Source organism: Miniopterus natalensis, chromosome 7, assembly GCF_054644295.1.
Source record: "Miniopterus natalensis isolate mMinNat1 chromosome 7, mMinNat1.hap1, whole genome shotgun sequence".
NCBI classification, from domain to species: Eukaryota; Metazoa; Chordata; class Mammalia; order Chiroptera; family Miniopteridae; genus Miniopterus; species Miniopterus natalensis.
The window spans coordinates 47,755,438-47,773,424 of NC_142087.1; the positions used below are offsets into that span (position 1 = coordinate 47,755,438).

General features: G+C 37.6%; 1 protein-coding gene across 1 annotated transcript in view; it reads right to left on the reverse strand.

Moving 5' to 3' along the window:
- Window positions 1-17,987, reverse strand: part of CDH2 (cadherin 2) — a 207,880-nt gene that overhangs the window by 32,804 nt on the left and 157,089 nt on the right. Inside the window, exons 7-11 of the mRNA XM_087819025.1 lie at window positions 16,853-17,025; window positions 7,524-7,661; window positions 6,677-6,862; window positions 4,275-4,528; window positions 2,728-2,870 (exon numbers count right to left, since the gene is read on the reverse strand). Coding sequence (XP_087675151.1) covers window positions 2,728-2,870; window positions 4,275-4,528; window positions 6,677-6,862; window positions 7,524-7,661; window positions 16,853-17,025 — 894 coding nt within the window. The remainder of the gene's footprint in view (window positions 1-2,727; window positions 2,871-4,274; window positions 4,529-6,676; window positions 6,863-7,523; window positions 7,662-16,852; window positions 17,026-17,987) is intronic.

The window sequence follows — 17,987 nt, forward strand, 5'->3', positions numbered from 1 at the left end:
GGTGTGTAGGAGCTGAGTGCAGTGACAATGTGTGCCCCTGCTGAGGGCATTTCCCGGCCTGCCCTGCCCTCCTGTCCATTGCTCTGTGCCCTGTGCCCACCATGTGGGGAATGTAAGAGAAGCAGAACATAGCACCAGGCTTGTGATCTTGTGGACCCTACCTTTGATGGGAAACCAAGGCATGTGCATGAAAGAACATAAAAATGCTTTTAAAGCTCAAACACAGGTATGAAATACTGAAACAGTCTACAGACCCACAAACCTCGTCTTGGGAAGAAACACCATGGAGAAGATAAATGATATTTATTGATCAACCAACCACCTCCTTGAGAAAGTATGAGGTTGCTGTATTACCTTACTCCATTGTAAACCCATGAAGTAGGTTCAGAAAGATGAGGAACCCGAGTCTCAATGAGCTGCACACTCATAAGTGGTAGGGTTGTTACTAAAACTTGATCTCACCCCAAATCTACTCTCCCTCCACCATATAATGCTGTCTCTATTACTTCTTGTGATAATTTAGTCTAGTGATTTGGCCTGCGTTACATTAGAAATATTTATATAAGTATATACAGTAAGTCTTCACTTAACATCATCAATAGGTGACTTTAAGAGAAACAACGTATAACAAAACCAGTTTTACCATAGGCTAAGTGACATGAACAAGAGGTAAGTTCTTATGAGAGCTCATTCATGTTATAATGAGAAGGTGCTGAACAAAGTGACATTATTTAGGAAACTGCTGCAATGTAGCATAAATACTATATTATACATAAATATGTAATTAGGTTATTTAATTATATAGCTTATATATTATATAAATATACCGTAATAGTAATATAGCCATCTTTTGAATAAGGCTGCATACAGAACCCAGAGGTTTAAGTGACCTGCTCAAGGACATACAACTAGGAAGGAGCACATATACATTCCTGAGAAGGGGACAAGAAGCAGTCTGCATGGACCTCTCTGAGGAATACGAATGGTTCTGAAAGCAGAAAGAATTAAGGTGGAGGCAGAGTGGCCAGATGGAGGCAGGTTTCTAATACCACCATGACCGCTATAATACTCCAATGCATTTGATAAACGTTCAAATGTACTATCGCATTTAATATTATTTGACTCTCATAACGACTCTATAGAATAAGCAAGCAGCAAAAACAATGTATCAATAATAAAACTAAGGCACAGCAAGTATGAGAGCTTGCCTAGTCAAGAAAGAGCAGAACTGGGGCTCCAAATCCAGCCTTGTGGTTTGAGGTCAAGTGCATTTGCAAAGCATCCCAGCGACACAGATTTAACCGCCTGCATCAGACACCCTTTCAATTAGAAAATAATTCACCCTGGTGAATGAGAAATTTGTTTGCGACTCACAACCAACATACACATATATAATTTTATAGCTTTTTAAACTGCAACAAAAGGGTGCAAGGTATATTACTTTAAAGTCTACCAAGAAGGGAAGCTACCGCTCACACATGGCGAGGGAGCATAAGACAGACACTAATGCTGTGCTCTGATGTGCGATGGCAGGAGCTGTTTCTCCCAAGTTTCAATTCTAAATATTTGAACATTAGCTCTCATATTAGAAAGGATATGAAAAATATTGCTTTGGCTCTGTCACCACATAGACTTATGACAGATAACGATCTCATTGAATCTTATTATACAGGATTCGGAAAGGTTCATTGAAACTGTTCTTATCGAAAGTGTTTGATGGGCAGCGTTTTATAAGCTGCACATCTTGACCACCAAATTGAAGCCTGCTATTTTTATCAGATGCTAACATGCAGAGTTGAACAGTGAAAGGGGTTTAAAACACGGTTGTGATTCAGTTTTGAAACTATTAACACCTAATGGAAATATTTCAGTGTTTAGTTTGTGCCAGGTACTGTTTTAAAAACTTTATGTGTACGAGCCATTTTATCTTCCCCAGTACACTATGAGTGAGGTGCTGCTACCACTATCCCTATTTAACAGAAAAGGGAGAGGGACAGATTTGAAATTTTGTTGCCAATCCCATAGTTAGAAAATGGTAGAGCTGGAGTCTGGACCCTGGGGGTCAGAGCTTACACTCGTTAAGCACATATATTACTAAAAGCTAATAAAGCAAAATAAGTCCAACACCAGGTTCACACAAACTGCTTTGATCTTATACATTTAAAAATGTACCGTTTATTAATCTCAACTATTTAGAATCTAGCAAAGACCCAGGAAAAAAAAATGCTAAGCTACGTTCCAAAACCAACACACTAAAGCTCATGTACTCAATTATCTCAACTTATGCATGAAATTAAGAGTTTCCTAGCTCATGGCAGACTAGGGACAGAGAATTAGAAAGAGGAAAAATGCCAGAGACAGATAAACTGATGGCAGCAGAAATATAAAAAAGACCACCTCAAAAAACATAGTGCCTGGGCCACTGAGGACAGATTCAACCTGCAATAACGAGGCATCAATGTGTAACGGCAGAAAACCACAAAGGTTTATCACCACAACACTAGGCCCCCATGGAGGATGTATGGACATTATAAAACACACAGAATATGTCATAGATACCCCAGTGGAAATGGAAAATAGAAGCTGGGGCTTAAGAGTAATAAAGGTCCTTTTCCTAGACAATTGGGTTTCGTAGAAAACTTCATTTCCTGATGATGCATTCAGGATGAGGCTCTCCTCTCTTTAACAACGCACAGGATAACACAATGACTGTATTTAATTACGTACCATTGTCAGAAGCAAGGAAAGTAGCATTATATATATTGTTTTTCACATTGGGTGATTCTCTGTCCAAAATAGCAATTGTAGTTATTTGCCCATTCACAGGATCTATTCTTAGCCAATTGGCAGGATCGGATAATTTTGTGTATCTACAAAACGAAAGCGCAATAAGTTTAATTAATTTTTTTACATGAAAGTTAAACAATAAAGCATACTTTACTGGTTTAGTTCCAAATGCAAGCAGCTCATTACCTGGCATTTTTGTAGGCGATGGTTGTAAATACATCTTTAATGTGGGAAGTGTTTCTGTGACAGCAGTTTGGGGAGACGCATAAAGGTTGTGTATGGGCAGGCAGGAAACACCAGATGGGTGTTGGAGGGGAAGACTAGGAGCTTAGTCTCTCTACCGTGGGCTCTGGTGGGTTTGACAGACCTTGTTTTTAACCTACTGTCTAGTTCAATGGGTAGCAATGGTGCAGATGTAGTAGCTCAAATATGCCTTCTAAATCAGCAATAGCCCTAATGTATGGGACTTAAGAGAAACGATAAGGTGAATTTTCTTTCAGAGAATACTCCTAAAATGCTTACCACCTTATCATGGTGGAGATGAGGTCAGAGTGGGGAGACCCCCATAATCCTATCCCTAGTAGGATCTTCCACAATGGGGCAAGCCTCAGAACTACACCCTTCAAAGGAAGTCCCAGAGTCTGAATCTGTACGAAGCAGATTATCTGTATCAATAGTTTATCATTTTAAACTCCTTCTTTATCTGGGGCAGGGGGCTTTTTAAGCTTAGATAACCAATACACAGATTGCAAAAAATGTCCTGTGTTTTGAGAGGTAAAAAGTTGTAGGATTCAATACACCGATGAAGTAGCTATTTATCTATGTTGATTTTACTGTATAGAGAAATAGAGAAGATATACAGTTATCTGTTAGCAGCAGTTCTAAAAGAAGTTAAATAAAACATGAGCTAATTTTAAAAATTATCATCACCAGCAATGAATGGTTGTGTGGGGTGTGCTCTGTCAACCATCTACTCCCCTCATCAGGAAGGATAAATTTGATTTTGCTGAAGTTGGAAATCTTTACAGGTATATTTTGTAAGTCCTATAACTACTGTACAGGTAGGAGATGAAAATAATTAGCTCTTATATTTTGGTTTTGACATGAATTTTCTTCTTGATGTGTGAAGAAGAGATAAATGTCATAAGCTTCTGAATATCTCCTGTTTACTTACATTAGAAGCTTTTTGTGATTATGGTATAAAAGCACACGCTAAATTATTATTAAATATTTAAAAAAGGAAATGAGGCAGAAAAAAAAGAGGCAGAAAACCTTTTCTTCTTTAAATAAGCCCAGAGTAGATCCATTCTGATATTTCTAATGTACTATATTCATTGATTTACCAAGGAAACTTCATCAAAGAATCAAAAATAACCTTGTAATAAGTAGTTTTGGTTCAAATGGAAATTATTACTCAAATGATAAATTTTATGCACAAGACGGACCATAATGTAAATTATAAAAACAGCACAAGTGGCATCTGATACCTAATATTTTGCTGCATATATCGATCTGGGTCCTGAGCAGTAAACGTTGTTAACATGGTACCGGCATGAAGGCCTTCTTCTTGGCGAATGATCTTGGGATTTGGGACAAAATTAGGATTTTCATTCACATCAATAACTGTAACAGATACAGTTGCTGTTGACTGAGGTGGATGCTGAATACCCTTGGCTAATGGCACTTGATTTTCTGCAGCAACAGTAAGGACAAACATCCTATTTGTTTCAAAGTCGATTGGCTAGAAAAAAAAGGGAAACCGTATTTGTAGGAAATGATAATTTCATTTTGCAGTTTATTCTTCTATCAACTCCTTTTCCAAAACATTAATTTTTCATTCACTATGCCATAGCTTCTTCTCAAACTTCTGGAAAACATGCATTAGCATGGTCAGTGATCGAAATATTTATCACAATTTATGTAAAATATTTATAAATCTTGATTTATGGTCACAGAACAACACATATTATTGTAATGACTGAGTTTATTTAGCTACATCAAAAAACTTGATTATTTTTAAAAACAGTGTCATTGATCAAAAGTACTAAATAAACAGATCAAGTGAGAACATGATGTCTGGATTGTACTCATTAACTCTGGTGCACAGACTACTCCTATGTAGGAAACCTTTTGCCAGTTTGTTTTGATAAAGTGAAAGAAATAAAAGCTAGGAAATGCAATTTTTCATAAAGCTAAACTCATTCAATTTAAAAGTTTATTCATAATTTGATATGTACATTTTAAAGTATATACACATATATACTTAAAAAAATAATGGTGTTTGTAAGTAGAAGAGTTTTTTGGTGTTTTTTTCTTACTTAGAAAACAAAAACTCTGCTTTCCAAAATAATTTTGGGCATTTTAGTAGTCTGTAAAAACCCCAAATCTAAGAACAACATCTAGATAGATGCAATGCACAAACTGCACTAATGTAAATATTAACTTCCAAAGTTCCACGGAATTCTACTATCAACAGAAAAGTTACCAGGAGTTCAAAGGGACCAGAGTGGACTTTCATTCTTAACTTCCACTGACCTCGTTCCAGTGGAGGTGCAGATAAGCAGTACTGTGCAGGAGTAACATGAAAAATGAGCTTGGAGAGCAGTCATGCTTATCTTAGAATGATCAAGAGCTGATGCTGACAAGAAAGCCACCTTATTAGCCCAAACCGCACCAGTTTCTTACCCTAGACCACCTCCAAATCCTCAAACACATAGTTTTCTCTAAAATTCCCACTTCAGCTTCCCTTTCTCAATTATTTTAAACAAGACAGTAGAGAAGCCAGAAAGTAAGACAGAATTCTTTTGAGTGATCTTATTAGCCACATGAAACATCCCCGACGTTAACATTTATTGATGCTCAATAGTAGGCACAGCTAAATGGTAAGAGCTTTCACATGCATCAAGCTTCCTCACCCTCAGAATAGCCCTGTGGCGCAGGTGCTGTTCCCATCCTAACTTTCTGCGTGAGGAATCTGAGGCTTACTGGGGTGAAGGCTGGCCAAGGTCAACATACCAAGGGCAGAGCTGGGGTTAGAACACAGAGGGTTAGGTTCTGGGGCCCATGCTTATGATCACTATGGGGGCAACAACCATTCTACTCACACACATAAAATTCTTGGCAACTGACACGTTAGTGTGCCTTTCTATGTACAGCCAACATCTGGGTTTTCTTACAAATCAGGAGTTTTGGGATAGGAGGAAGAAAGCAAATCTCTTCACTGGGCAGACAGACAGAAGAGATGTTCACTTTAAAGAGCTTTTGCATTAGCGCTGTGTAGTTATTACACTTGATGTTAACATCCCCTTTACTTTCAGCACTTGGAATTTTTTTTTTTTTAATTAAAGATCAGAAGAACCAATTTCTTAAAGCCTTGAAAATAGTATTTAAAAACAGCAATGTAAATTCAAAGCCTTTCAAAAGCATGAGACCTCTTCTTGCCTACTCATGCCATTTTACTTTTGTGATATTTTCAGGTTTGTTCCCTGAGCCAGTATCTAATAGCAACCTGTAGACATAAAAATAGTAGGTGTGGGGCAGCATTCCTCATAGCAACCCACTGATGATCCAAACTTCAGGATGTGACGTATCACCCACACACCTACACCGACGGGTGACACAGTGGAGGGCTGCCCTGTCCTCAGATTGTGAACGCCATCCAAACTAATTGTAAAACAATAAAAATTCCAGGGATCATGTGAGAATATCCATGTTGCCCTCGACATAAACTACAAGGTAACAAATGTGACTCCTCAAAATACATTAGCTTCAGATTTAGAGATGTCTGAAAGAGAAAAGTCTTAAGACTGAATAATAAACCAAGGGGGTAGGGAGCACATACTGGTCGCCGCAGAGTGGCCGTCAGATCGATGGCACAGGGTGCACTTACCTTCACCACGGTGACTAAGCCATCGTTGCTGTTCGGGTCGGTCTGAATGGCAAAGCGCCCCGTAGGGTCCCCACCGCTGATCCTGTACACTGCATTCCAGGACGGCGTGTGGGGCTGGTCCTTATCGGTCACAGTTAGATTGGCCACTATGACATCCACCCTGTTTTCAGGGACTTCACCGTAGAACTACAAAAAAGAAAAAAGCTCGGTCAGAGGAGGGACATGGACCAAGGACAGTGTGTCTCGATGACCACACCACCCTGAATTTACTGGCCCATTAAATCTTTATTCTCCCCACTAAACATGGAGATCATAACGCAGGTAATCACAGCATTTATGTTCGACTTTAAAAATAGTGTAACATTTCCTGGCAGTCAATTTTTTGCCAAATTATGTCACAGTTTCATTAATATGAAAATGAGCATCCATTTTGAGTATTGGGGTGATTAATGGGAGGTGGGAGGGAAAGAATCTGTCTGAGGGAAACAATTTTCCACAAGAGATAATCATATGCTGATGAAGTAGTAAAAATCAGTCATGTAATTCATGTACCTAAAAATATTTGTACGTATTTTGTTATAACAGCACAAAGTTTTGGGGGAGCATTTCTTCCAAGCAGCATATTTTAACAGCTTTATCAGCGGACGTGGTGACTAAGAGAAAAAAAGTTACTTTGGTGCCTCATTTGAAACCCTGGTTCAAGTGACAGAAAGTGTCTGAGTCAGTAGCCATTCTACAATTAGGTTAAGCAAGTTCCACCTCAATTTAACACATTTATCATTCATGACAAAACTTCCCAGGAATGGACCACGGACCTAACGTTCTATGAGTGACAGTCTGTACTTACCGTCATGGCAGTAAACTCCGGAGGATTGTCATTGACATCTGTCACCGTGATGACAGCCGTGGCCGTGTTCGAGAGGCCGTATGTGGGGCTGCCTTCCGTGTCTGTAGCTTGAATGATTAAAGTATACTGTTGCACTTTCTAAAAAGACACAAAGATAACATAAATAAAACTAATTCCTCAAGAAGACATAACAGTTGTTCTGCAAATGGCTCTTTATTACACACAAAGAGCACAGCATCTTTCATTCTGATTAACACCACTTGAAATTTCCCGAGGGGAGCTGACTTTAACTTGCAAAGCGCAGGCCTGGTCTTTGTCTGGAGAGCTTTCACTATGTATTTTCACCTCTACTCGTGGCAAGAAACGCAGGGCAGATGTGTGAAATTCACAGCTAAGCGGAAACTTCCAGCTGGTTTCTACCTTTCCTTTTCTGAATTTCTCAACACCCAAGTGCATGTGATCAAGCATTAAGGTCCACTGATTTCATTTATTTTATCACATGTTAATTTCTACCCAGTTTAGGGGACTAAAGACAATAAAGACTCTGGAGAGGGAGAAGAAAGCATATATAATTCACAAAGTATGTATGTTTTCCTTTTATATATTCTTTCGTGTTTTTTTTTTTTTAGGTAGGATTGCTGAGTCAAAAAGCAGGCACATCAACAAATCTGACATATACTTACAAACTGCCCTCTAAAAAATTACCCTCACCAACTGTGTTGAAAGCCTACTCCTCAGCCCCCTTGCCAAAATAGGGTATTATCCATCTTTAATTTTTGCCAGTCTGAAGAGTCAAAAGTGGTATCTCATTTTAGTTAGCAAATTGATTCAATGTAAATTCACAGTCATTACATATGTTTACATATGTTTGTTGGCATATATTCTTATATATGTTCTTTTTATTATAACACAGTTGATGAAGTATTTTCTCCTGATTCCAATTTGTACATATTATTCACAATTATATGGAAAAATACATTCTTAAATAAGCCAAAACCTAATTAAAGGGTTTATGTTCATGTTATTAGTCCTGGAACATAGTAGTATTTAATATTTGTATACTCAACATATTACTCTTTGGGCATACCACTCATTGTGTCCAGAGACCTACAAGGGATATACATGCAGACAATTATGATTAAATAGGCATGGATGCTTTCAAATTCCAAATGGAATTTTTTAGAAGAGAGACAAATTAGTCTGTATTCTCCCTAAGAGAAAATGTTGAGATTGTCTGAGAGGTCTATAGCACCAGCTGACAAATTTATATTAGGAAAACCTAACCAAAACGAGTATCTAAAATCGTTGGAAATCTCTGTGGAAATTGGAGCACATAGAAAATAAAGACTGTTTTCATAAATGTTAAAACATTCTGAACAACAAAACTCACTTCTTCAAACAAAACTAAACTGTCACTGCAAAGTGCAGTTTTCCCTGCTTCTAAATATAACTAACATTATGAATGGCCACACTTAGGGGATTTCTGGGGTTTGGACAGAACAGACACAAATTGCAGCTTCTGATTCAGTTGTTAGTGGGAAGGGCAAGGAAAAAGAAAAGAGTGGGAGGGAAAGCCAAACCTCACACATTCGACCCTAAGTCTCTGTCTACCTAAATGTCAATCTCCAGCAGTTATTTATTTCAGTTTTCCTTTTTTGTCTTCTTAAAAAAGAAAAATCACACTTTTTAAAATTGGAGGAAAAAAAAGAAACAAAGGAATAGTGCTGGTCGAGCCATTTTAAGTTTTCTTAACCCATAAACCTCACCATAATGCTTATATAAGCTACGATATTTCTCAATAATTTCCTTTCCCAATCAAGAGTGTCATTTCAGCGTAATACTCTCGTGGTTAGTGAGAGAATTTTGTAGGACACTCAGTTCAGCCTCCCAACTGAAAATAATGAAAATACAAATTTTTTATTGAAATTCTGTTAGCTGCTGTTTGCAGAAACAGATGAACAGTCTTAATTTTTTTTTTTTAATGGAGCTTTTACTTACCCAAAAAAAGATTAAAACCCCACACAGATACTATATGGAGACACAGTTCTTTGTTAATGTCTACTCTACAAAGATCTTTAAAATTATGTAAGTGTATTATATGCGATTACCCATGTAGCTGATATATTGGGATCAGTAGCTAAGACCTGAAATTTCCTATTGCTTCAAGCTAGTCTCGAAATCTTTAAGTTACAAAAGAACACTGTTATTTCGAAAATACAGTGTCTCTTCAAATAAAGAAATGACTTGGGAAACAATTAATCTCCATTTTCAAATGCCTGGTTGGTGAAATGCTCAGTAAGGAAGACACCACAGTGCATGTTTTAGACAACCAAGCTGCTTAGAGCTTCTTGCCTAATTTAGTTACTGGGCATCTGGTTCTATATGACTGGCATTTAGATTCCATAGGATTTGACTTCCCACACTCATCATCCCACATCTGATCAAGGGGACTTTGCTTAAAAACATTTCCTCACTTCCTGTCCTAGGAGGGATAAACTCATCAGCTTGCTGACAATCCTTCCTTCTCTTTACCTACCTGACCAAGGCTATCACCTTTCATCCAATTACCCCACACCTTGAGCTTTCTGTATTTATTTTCAAATGCTTATCGTGATTCTACTCCATTGCATTTGTCATTTCTCTTGCCTAAACGGGTGGTCTCAACCAGGGTGATTTTGTCCCCCACACGCCCCACCCAGGGGACATCCTGGGACATTTTTGCTTGTCAAAACTAAAAGGTGCTACTGACATCTAATGAGTAGAAAGGCTAGAGATGCTGCTAAACATCCTATGGTGCACAGGACAGGCCCTAACAAAGATTCATCTGATCCAAGTGTCAACAGTGCCAAGGATAAGAAACCTGGGCCTAGAATACCCTTTCTTTCGTTCTGAGCTTGACAAACACGAAGCTTAGAAGTCACCTCAGAGATGATGTCTGAAAGTCCTTGAGGCAGAGCTATTTGCCTACTCAGGACACACCTCTTATCATTATTTTTAGTTTATATGGCTCTTAGCAGTCCATATGTCTGTCGTCTCCTGCTACATACACACATACACACACTCCTTCCCAGGGCGCTTGTTTTGTCAATGTTTATGTCATTGGCATACACATAATGCCCCATAGAGCAAGCCAAGTGACAAATGCTTTTTTAAATTATTTTTTCAAATTAAAGTACAGTTGATATACAATATTATATCAGGTGTACGACATAGTGATTTGACATTTATATACTTTACAAAGTGCTCATCACAGTAAGTTTAGTGAGCATGTGTCACCATACAAAGTTACTACAATATTATTGACTGTATTACCTATGCTGTACATTACATCCCTGAGATTTATTTATTTTATAGCTGGAAGTTTATATTTCTTAATCCTTTTCACATTTTTTGCCCATCTCCCTACCCACTTCCCCTCTGGCAACCATCACTTTGTTCTCTGTATCTATGAGTCTGTTTCTCTTTTGTTTTATTTGTTCATTTGTTCTGTTTTTGTTTGGTTTAGGGTTCACATATAAATGAAATCATACAGTATTTGTCTTTCTCTGTCTGACTTATTTTACTTAGCATAATAGCCTTGAGGTCCATTGATTTGATCACAAATGGCAAGGTTTAATTCTTTTTTATGATTGAGTACTATTTCATTATATATATACAGGATGGGGCAAAAGTAGGGTTACAGTTGTTCATATGGAAAATAATACAATAATAAATAACAGTTCAATAAACTCTGTTTCTCTCATACTCACAAACATAAACCTGTATATAACACGTCTTCTTTATCCATTCATCTATTGATGGAAACTTAGGTTGCTTCCATATCTTGGCTATTGTAAATAATGCTATAATGAACACAGAGATTCATATATCTTTTCAAATTAGTGTTTTGAACTTCCTCAGATAAATACCCAGAAGTGGGATTTCCAGGTCATATGGTAGTTCTATTACGTATTGGTTTTTATAGTGGCTGTACCAGTTTCCATTTCCACCAAAAGTGCAAAAGGTTTCCCTTTTCTTCATATCCTTACCAACACTTGTAATTTGTTGATCTTTTGCTTTTGAATTTGTGGTTGGATGGATGAATAGATGAGAAACCTTGGGCCTTGTATTACATTATAAAAATCACTTCAAATCTGGGAAAAACCATCTTTTTATTTACATGGCTATCATTTATTCATTAAAACATATACTGTGGGCATAAACTAGTTCACTGTTTCCCAAGCCACAGTGACTCATATACCATCTTCCCATTTCTGCCACTCATATTTCTATGTCATGACTCACTTAATACTCATCTTGATGTTACTCTCTTTTTTAAAAAAACTTAATTTATTGTAAAAGTATCATAAATGGAAAACTAGCATCACTTGCCAAATATATAACTATAAAAAGAAACACAATACAATCCTTGTACCCTGGCAGTCTCTACTTGATGGAGTAGCATCTAAAAGACTTATGGTCTCTGGCTTTCTCTAGAGGCTTCCCTGTGTATATCACTGAAAATGACTATACTCGTGTACCACACTTTTGAAACACTGAACTACAGTGACATGAGTGAATGAAGAGGTGAGAATATTCAGTCATTCATTTGACAAACACTTAATAAATGCCTACACGATGTCAGGCAATGCAATATTTATTTGAATAAATTAATGAACAAAACCAAACGTGGCCTTGCTGTCATTAGTGATGGAACCAAATATACAATGCAACTGTAGTGAGAGTAGGAAGAAGTGATTCAAGAAACCTTTAATGGGGCATCTGAGCCAGTCCTCAAAGCCTGATGGAGGAATGCATGCCAGGGACATATTGGGGGTAAAGTGAGAAGAACTTGATGACTAAATATCGAAGTAGATTGATGGCAGTGTATGCTAAAGGCAAATAGACCATTATCTTGGAGGCAGAAGAGAAGGTGGCATTGTTCATGTGAAACCGGAAATTCATCAGGAATCACAGATTTAGGGAGATAATAGTTTTGCTTTTGAATGCACCGGATTAGGGGATAAACATTTAAGTAATAATGTTATGAGAACTTACAAGAGAAGTACAGGATTTGTAAACTTGTTCAAATTCTCAAATGCTAAGGCCCCAGTTCCCTCATTTGTGACATGGAGCTGATAGTACTACCTACCTTTCCAAGTTCACAGTCTAAAGTGTTTTTGAACGCTAACTATATGTCCATATTGTTCGAAGGGCCTTAATAATAATAATAAAAAAATAATTAGCATTTGAGATTGAGCACTAACTATTTGCCAGGCACAGAGCTAAGCACTATATATTATCTAATTTAGTCTTCACTATAATCTATAAGGCAGGTGAAATTTTAAATCTGCATTTTACAGATAAGAAAACCAAGGCTTGGGGAGGCAAGAAGACTTGCCCACTGATGCCTGGACAAAAGTAGCAGAGACAACATCTGAATCCAGGTCTCTCTGAGTCCAGAGTCTGTACCATTAATCACCCTACTCTGTCAGTGCCTTCCAAGAAAGTCATAAGAGATGTGTGGTATGTGTGCATCTTGGAGGGGGTAAGTAGGTGGAAAGTCAGATTTCAAGGAGATGAGGAAGGAGTAGGAGTTGAGCAGTGAGCATGAGCTGTCCTTTGAGGAGTCTGGTGTTGAAAAAAAGAAAATCTCACAACATGAACATTTCTTCAGGGCTCCTGTTCAGGGTGACAAAATGAGGAACACATTGGCTACCTTGAATATTGAGAGGAAGAATGCAGATGTAATGTCTATGTCACAGAGTCATTGTATTTCTAGAGGTATGAACATACTACTGTGGGTGCCCAGAAGGGGGAGCAAGGACTAGCTTGCTAGAGAGAGAGGAAAGGAATCTACAGGCAGAGGGAACAATGGGAACAGAACATAAAACTTTAGTTCTGTAGAAGGAATTGCATGTGGTTGTATGAGTGGTTGGGCATCAATCATTTTCTCATATGCAAGAGGCAAGAAATTCTAAGAGGGTAGGTAGGCTGAAGCTTCGGGACCAAGGTCACAATAAAGAGTGGCATTACAAGCCCAGCTGGTGTGGCTCAGAGGTTGAGCGTCAACCCATGGACCGAGAGGCCACCGATTCAATTCCCAGTTAGGGCAGATGCCTGAGTGGAGGGCTCGATCCCAAGTAGGGGGTGTGCAAGAGGCAGCTGATCGATGTTTCTCATCCATGTTTCTCTCTTTCTATCCCTCACCCTTCCTCTCTCCCTAAAAATCAACAAAAACATATTAAAAAAAAAAAAAAAAGAGTGGCATTCCTGACTTCATCCTACGGGGTGTGGAGTGTCATTTTATCATAAGGGAGATTCAGCATGTCTGTAGATTATAAAGGAAACTGTGGGGTTTGTAGGGAGGAGCCTGTAGGCAAGGGAAGACTGAGCCAACAGAAAACAGAACATTCCTTCAGGATAGAACACAGTGTTGAGGGCACATGTAAAAGGATTATTAGGAGTGGAAAAGAGGAAGTATAATTCTTTCTTGGCCATGAGAAACATTATGATGTGGAGTAACAGTACTCACACCCAGTAGATGCTGAGGCCGGATTTAAGATGGCAGTGGGGAGAACAATGCTTATGGGGCACTGCACTGAGTGCTCTCTGCTTTGTGTTGCATAACCCTGACAACTATCCCATGAGGTAGGTCAGATTACTATCCCCACTTACAGATGTGGGAGCTGAGGTTTCAGGTTAATACATCCAAGGTCAAGTAGCCTGTAACAGGCAGAGGCAGAATTCAAGCCCAGTGAGGCACAGGGGGATTAATCAGTAGCCAGGAGATAAAAATAAAGACAAAAGGGTAGAGAAAAGAAGAAAATGCCAGAAGTAGGCAGCAGCAAGTAATGCCACAAGAAGTCAGGTGGAGATTAAAAAAAAAAAAAAAAATTGAACACTGGGATATGTGGTGGTCTGGAAAAACCTGAAGAGTTAATTCCTTTAGTCCATGGACACAGACAATAGTGTGGTGAAGGCCTGGCGTGGGGCGGGAGCCAGGCAGAGGGGGGCAAAGGAGGCAGAAAATGAGGGACATCTGTAATACCCTCAACAATAAAAATAAATTTCAAAAGAGGAAACTGAAAAAAAAAATCTGGAGATTAAAATAAAATAAAATGCTGAATCTTAGTATTTCGATGATTAGAAGTTCAATCACTTAAAGGTGTCATATATCCTGGGACAATGATAACTGAAATTACTTTTAACAAAACGAAAACTGAATTCTAATGGAAATAAAAGACTCTCAGCCTGCACGAGGCCTGAAGAGCAGTAATTTATTCCCAGCTTCAGGCAGAATTACCATAAACCATCTGAGATAGATACATTTTTTCTTTGTTAAATGGCTTTTGGAAAATGAAGGTTTTCCATTACTTTCCCTACTAACTCATTGTTGTGTTTAATAATTTTACTGCCAAGAAGTTATTTCTCGTACGGTGTGATCCATGATGCTACAGCTTCAAATCCGTTCCCACATTCATTTCGTTGGGGGTGATGAACATAGCTGCTTCTGTCCGCCGCAAGGTACACTTACCCACTATTACGATCTGGTCTGATTTTCATTCTCTAAACTACAAACAGTGTCTCTGATTTTTAAATATGGTAGGTCTGCTTTAGTAAAACTAATTTTAATTCTCTATGCCTCTTTCTTGTCATAAAATAGCCAGGCTAAATGTGATAGGAATTACTGTATGGGAACAAGATGAAGCTCCATTTTTGTACCTCACAATGGAAGTGTGAATAAAAGAAAAATACTAAGATTAGGAGATGAGTTACACATACTTAGTATGTGAGCAATCTGGCTCTCAAGAGAGAATTTTAAAAAATATACCATATTCTCATATAAAATATGGCAGTCATGCTCAGTTCATTGGCGTTTAAGAACAGTGTTTCATATAGTAATGAAAAAAAGGGAAAAGACATCCATGTTCTGAATATCACTAAACTAAAAGTACTATTGCAAAAAAGTAAATTTCAACAGTCTCTGACACAAAACATCCCTAAAAAAAGAAAAGAATCATCGACACCTGGAAGTTAATAGGTACAGAGAAATAAAACCATACATTTAACTCTTAAGTAAGGCTCTGAGCTCAGTTTTGAATAAAGTAATCATAATTGGCTTATATTACTTTATTAAAGTGCTTCTAGCACTATCTTACATACATGGTTAATTGCAATAGTCATGTTTTCTTCAATCCAGTTCAAGTGAATGCTACCAAAGCAAATAAAGTGTCATAAAAGCTAACTCCTAAAATCCTTGTCAATGACACTTATTATGGTAGGTATTATGTTTCCTTCTGATGTACATACTTTAAGGTCTCATTACTATAAGAGCTGGCTCGGTCAGAAATCTACAAAACATGAATCCTTATAAATTGGGACTTTGATAATTCATTCACTCCTGCAATGACTACTGATGGTCAATAATGACCTTGAGAATTTCTTAAGAAAACAGCAGGAACAGAACAGAGAAAAAGTGTCAAAGATTCATCAGGGTTGGAGAGTTCAGAAAAGAATGTGAGTAGGTCTTAAATTGGAGCTTAAAGAAATAGCTCAAAAAGATGCAAGATGTTCTTGGTGGAAGGAATCACATGACCTAAACCAGGGGGATGTGTAGAACCTGCTGCATTGGGGTCTGTTACAGTGAGATGGCCATCTGGAATTAGCAGAAATACCCATTCCCTCTCAGATTGTGATACTATATAATATTTCAATACCATTCAATTTTATGCCTTTTCAACAAAATACTGTGCAGAAGAGTGTTTCTCTCCATTTATAATCTGAAAGGCTGGTCAGTGGAATTAATGCAGTTATTAGTGTTCAAGCCTGTTAAATAAATTAATCTTAGAATTAAGGGGCAAGTGCTAAGAGAGGACACAATCTCTGTTGTACTAAACCAGGCTTTCCACAGAGGCTACAAGAAAATCTAATCACGTACGCATTATTTGTTGCCTCTTGAAATACGAGTTAATAATTACTTAAATTTATACACATATTATTTGGGCATGGTTTTTAGTTTAATTCCTCATAAAAACTGACTATAAGACCAAACTGAGAAAATGCCAACAATTTTAAAAATTAGGTACCAGAGGTATCTAACTAACTTAGTCAATTAACATACTAAATATTACGTAGACTAACAATGTCAGACTAACAATAATTTATCTTGTATTACATATATCATTTAACCAATTTGAAGTTGTGTAGAAAATGGTACAATAGCTTTGTTAGTGGAAATTAACAATAAGTAATATTGTGGGTATATTATTACATGGAGATAAATTGTGTGATAACCGTGCACCTTCAATATTAAAAACACATTCAAAGACAGTTTTTGGTTGGCTTACTTCTCTATCAAGTCCAGCTGCCACAGTGATAATATCACCAGTCTCATTGTTGATGGTAAACATGTTGGGCGAAGGGGTGCTTGGAGCCTGGGACACGATTCTGTACCTCAACATCCCATTCTGGGTATTTGGATCATCAGCATCAATAGCAGTGACCGTCATCACATATGTTCCTAGACACAGTATACATGAAAAATGAATGGTCGCCTTTTATTCCAGGGTCTCCTAAATAGAAGGTATATTTACCTCTTTGTTCAATCTCAATTCCACTTTTTCAAAAGAAACATTTAATCACTTAGACTTGATTAAAAACACTATTGATAAGAACAGTACTCACTTTAAAAAATATAAAACATGGCATAGTTACTTGAAAGGAAAATTATAAAACACTTATACATTTATAAAGACTTAATTTTTCCATAACTTTGAAGAAAAATTCGCTACACGATTCTAAGAAAGGATCACTTCAGGCCTTCATTTATAGAGAATACAAATAATAAGCAATCCAGATGCCATTAGCAACATATATTATGGCCACTGACTCCTTCCCTCTGCCATATTTTCATCTGTTATGCAATAACATCGGAAATGACATGCTGAGAGTGATTCTCCCCAGTGCCTAAGTCACTTTCGGAAAGTAAGCTATGTGCATAAATGATGAACACTCCATTTACTCAGGTCATAAGGAATCATTCCATGCGTTACTGTTTTGGTACATTGCATAGGGGTTTGGCATTGTGGTTCATTATTTCCTAGGAGATTAAAAAAACACTGTAACAAACTCAAGGGACTTCCATTTACTAGATATTTTGAAAGGAAATCTACAAAGCACTAGGATAAAATACGTTCATATTAGCTAGACAAACTTTAATTTACTGGTAGAGCGAAAAGTAATTACTATTTGACTTGGTTTGTTCTATAGGACATTTATAAAAGCTGGATTATAAAATTTTCCATCTCTGGCTTACCTCCTTCATGAGTACTCTCAGCTCGGTTCTACTGTAGAGCCTTTACAGTTGCTGTTCCTTCTACACGGTACATTTTTTACCCCAGAATTAACTAAGGTCACATTACTAAAATCGCTTTCCAGAGCTTGACCCTCTAAACAAGACATCCTTTTGGATTATATGTCATC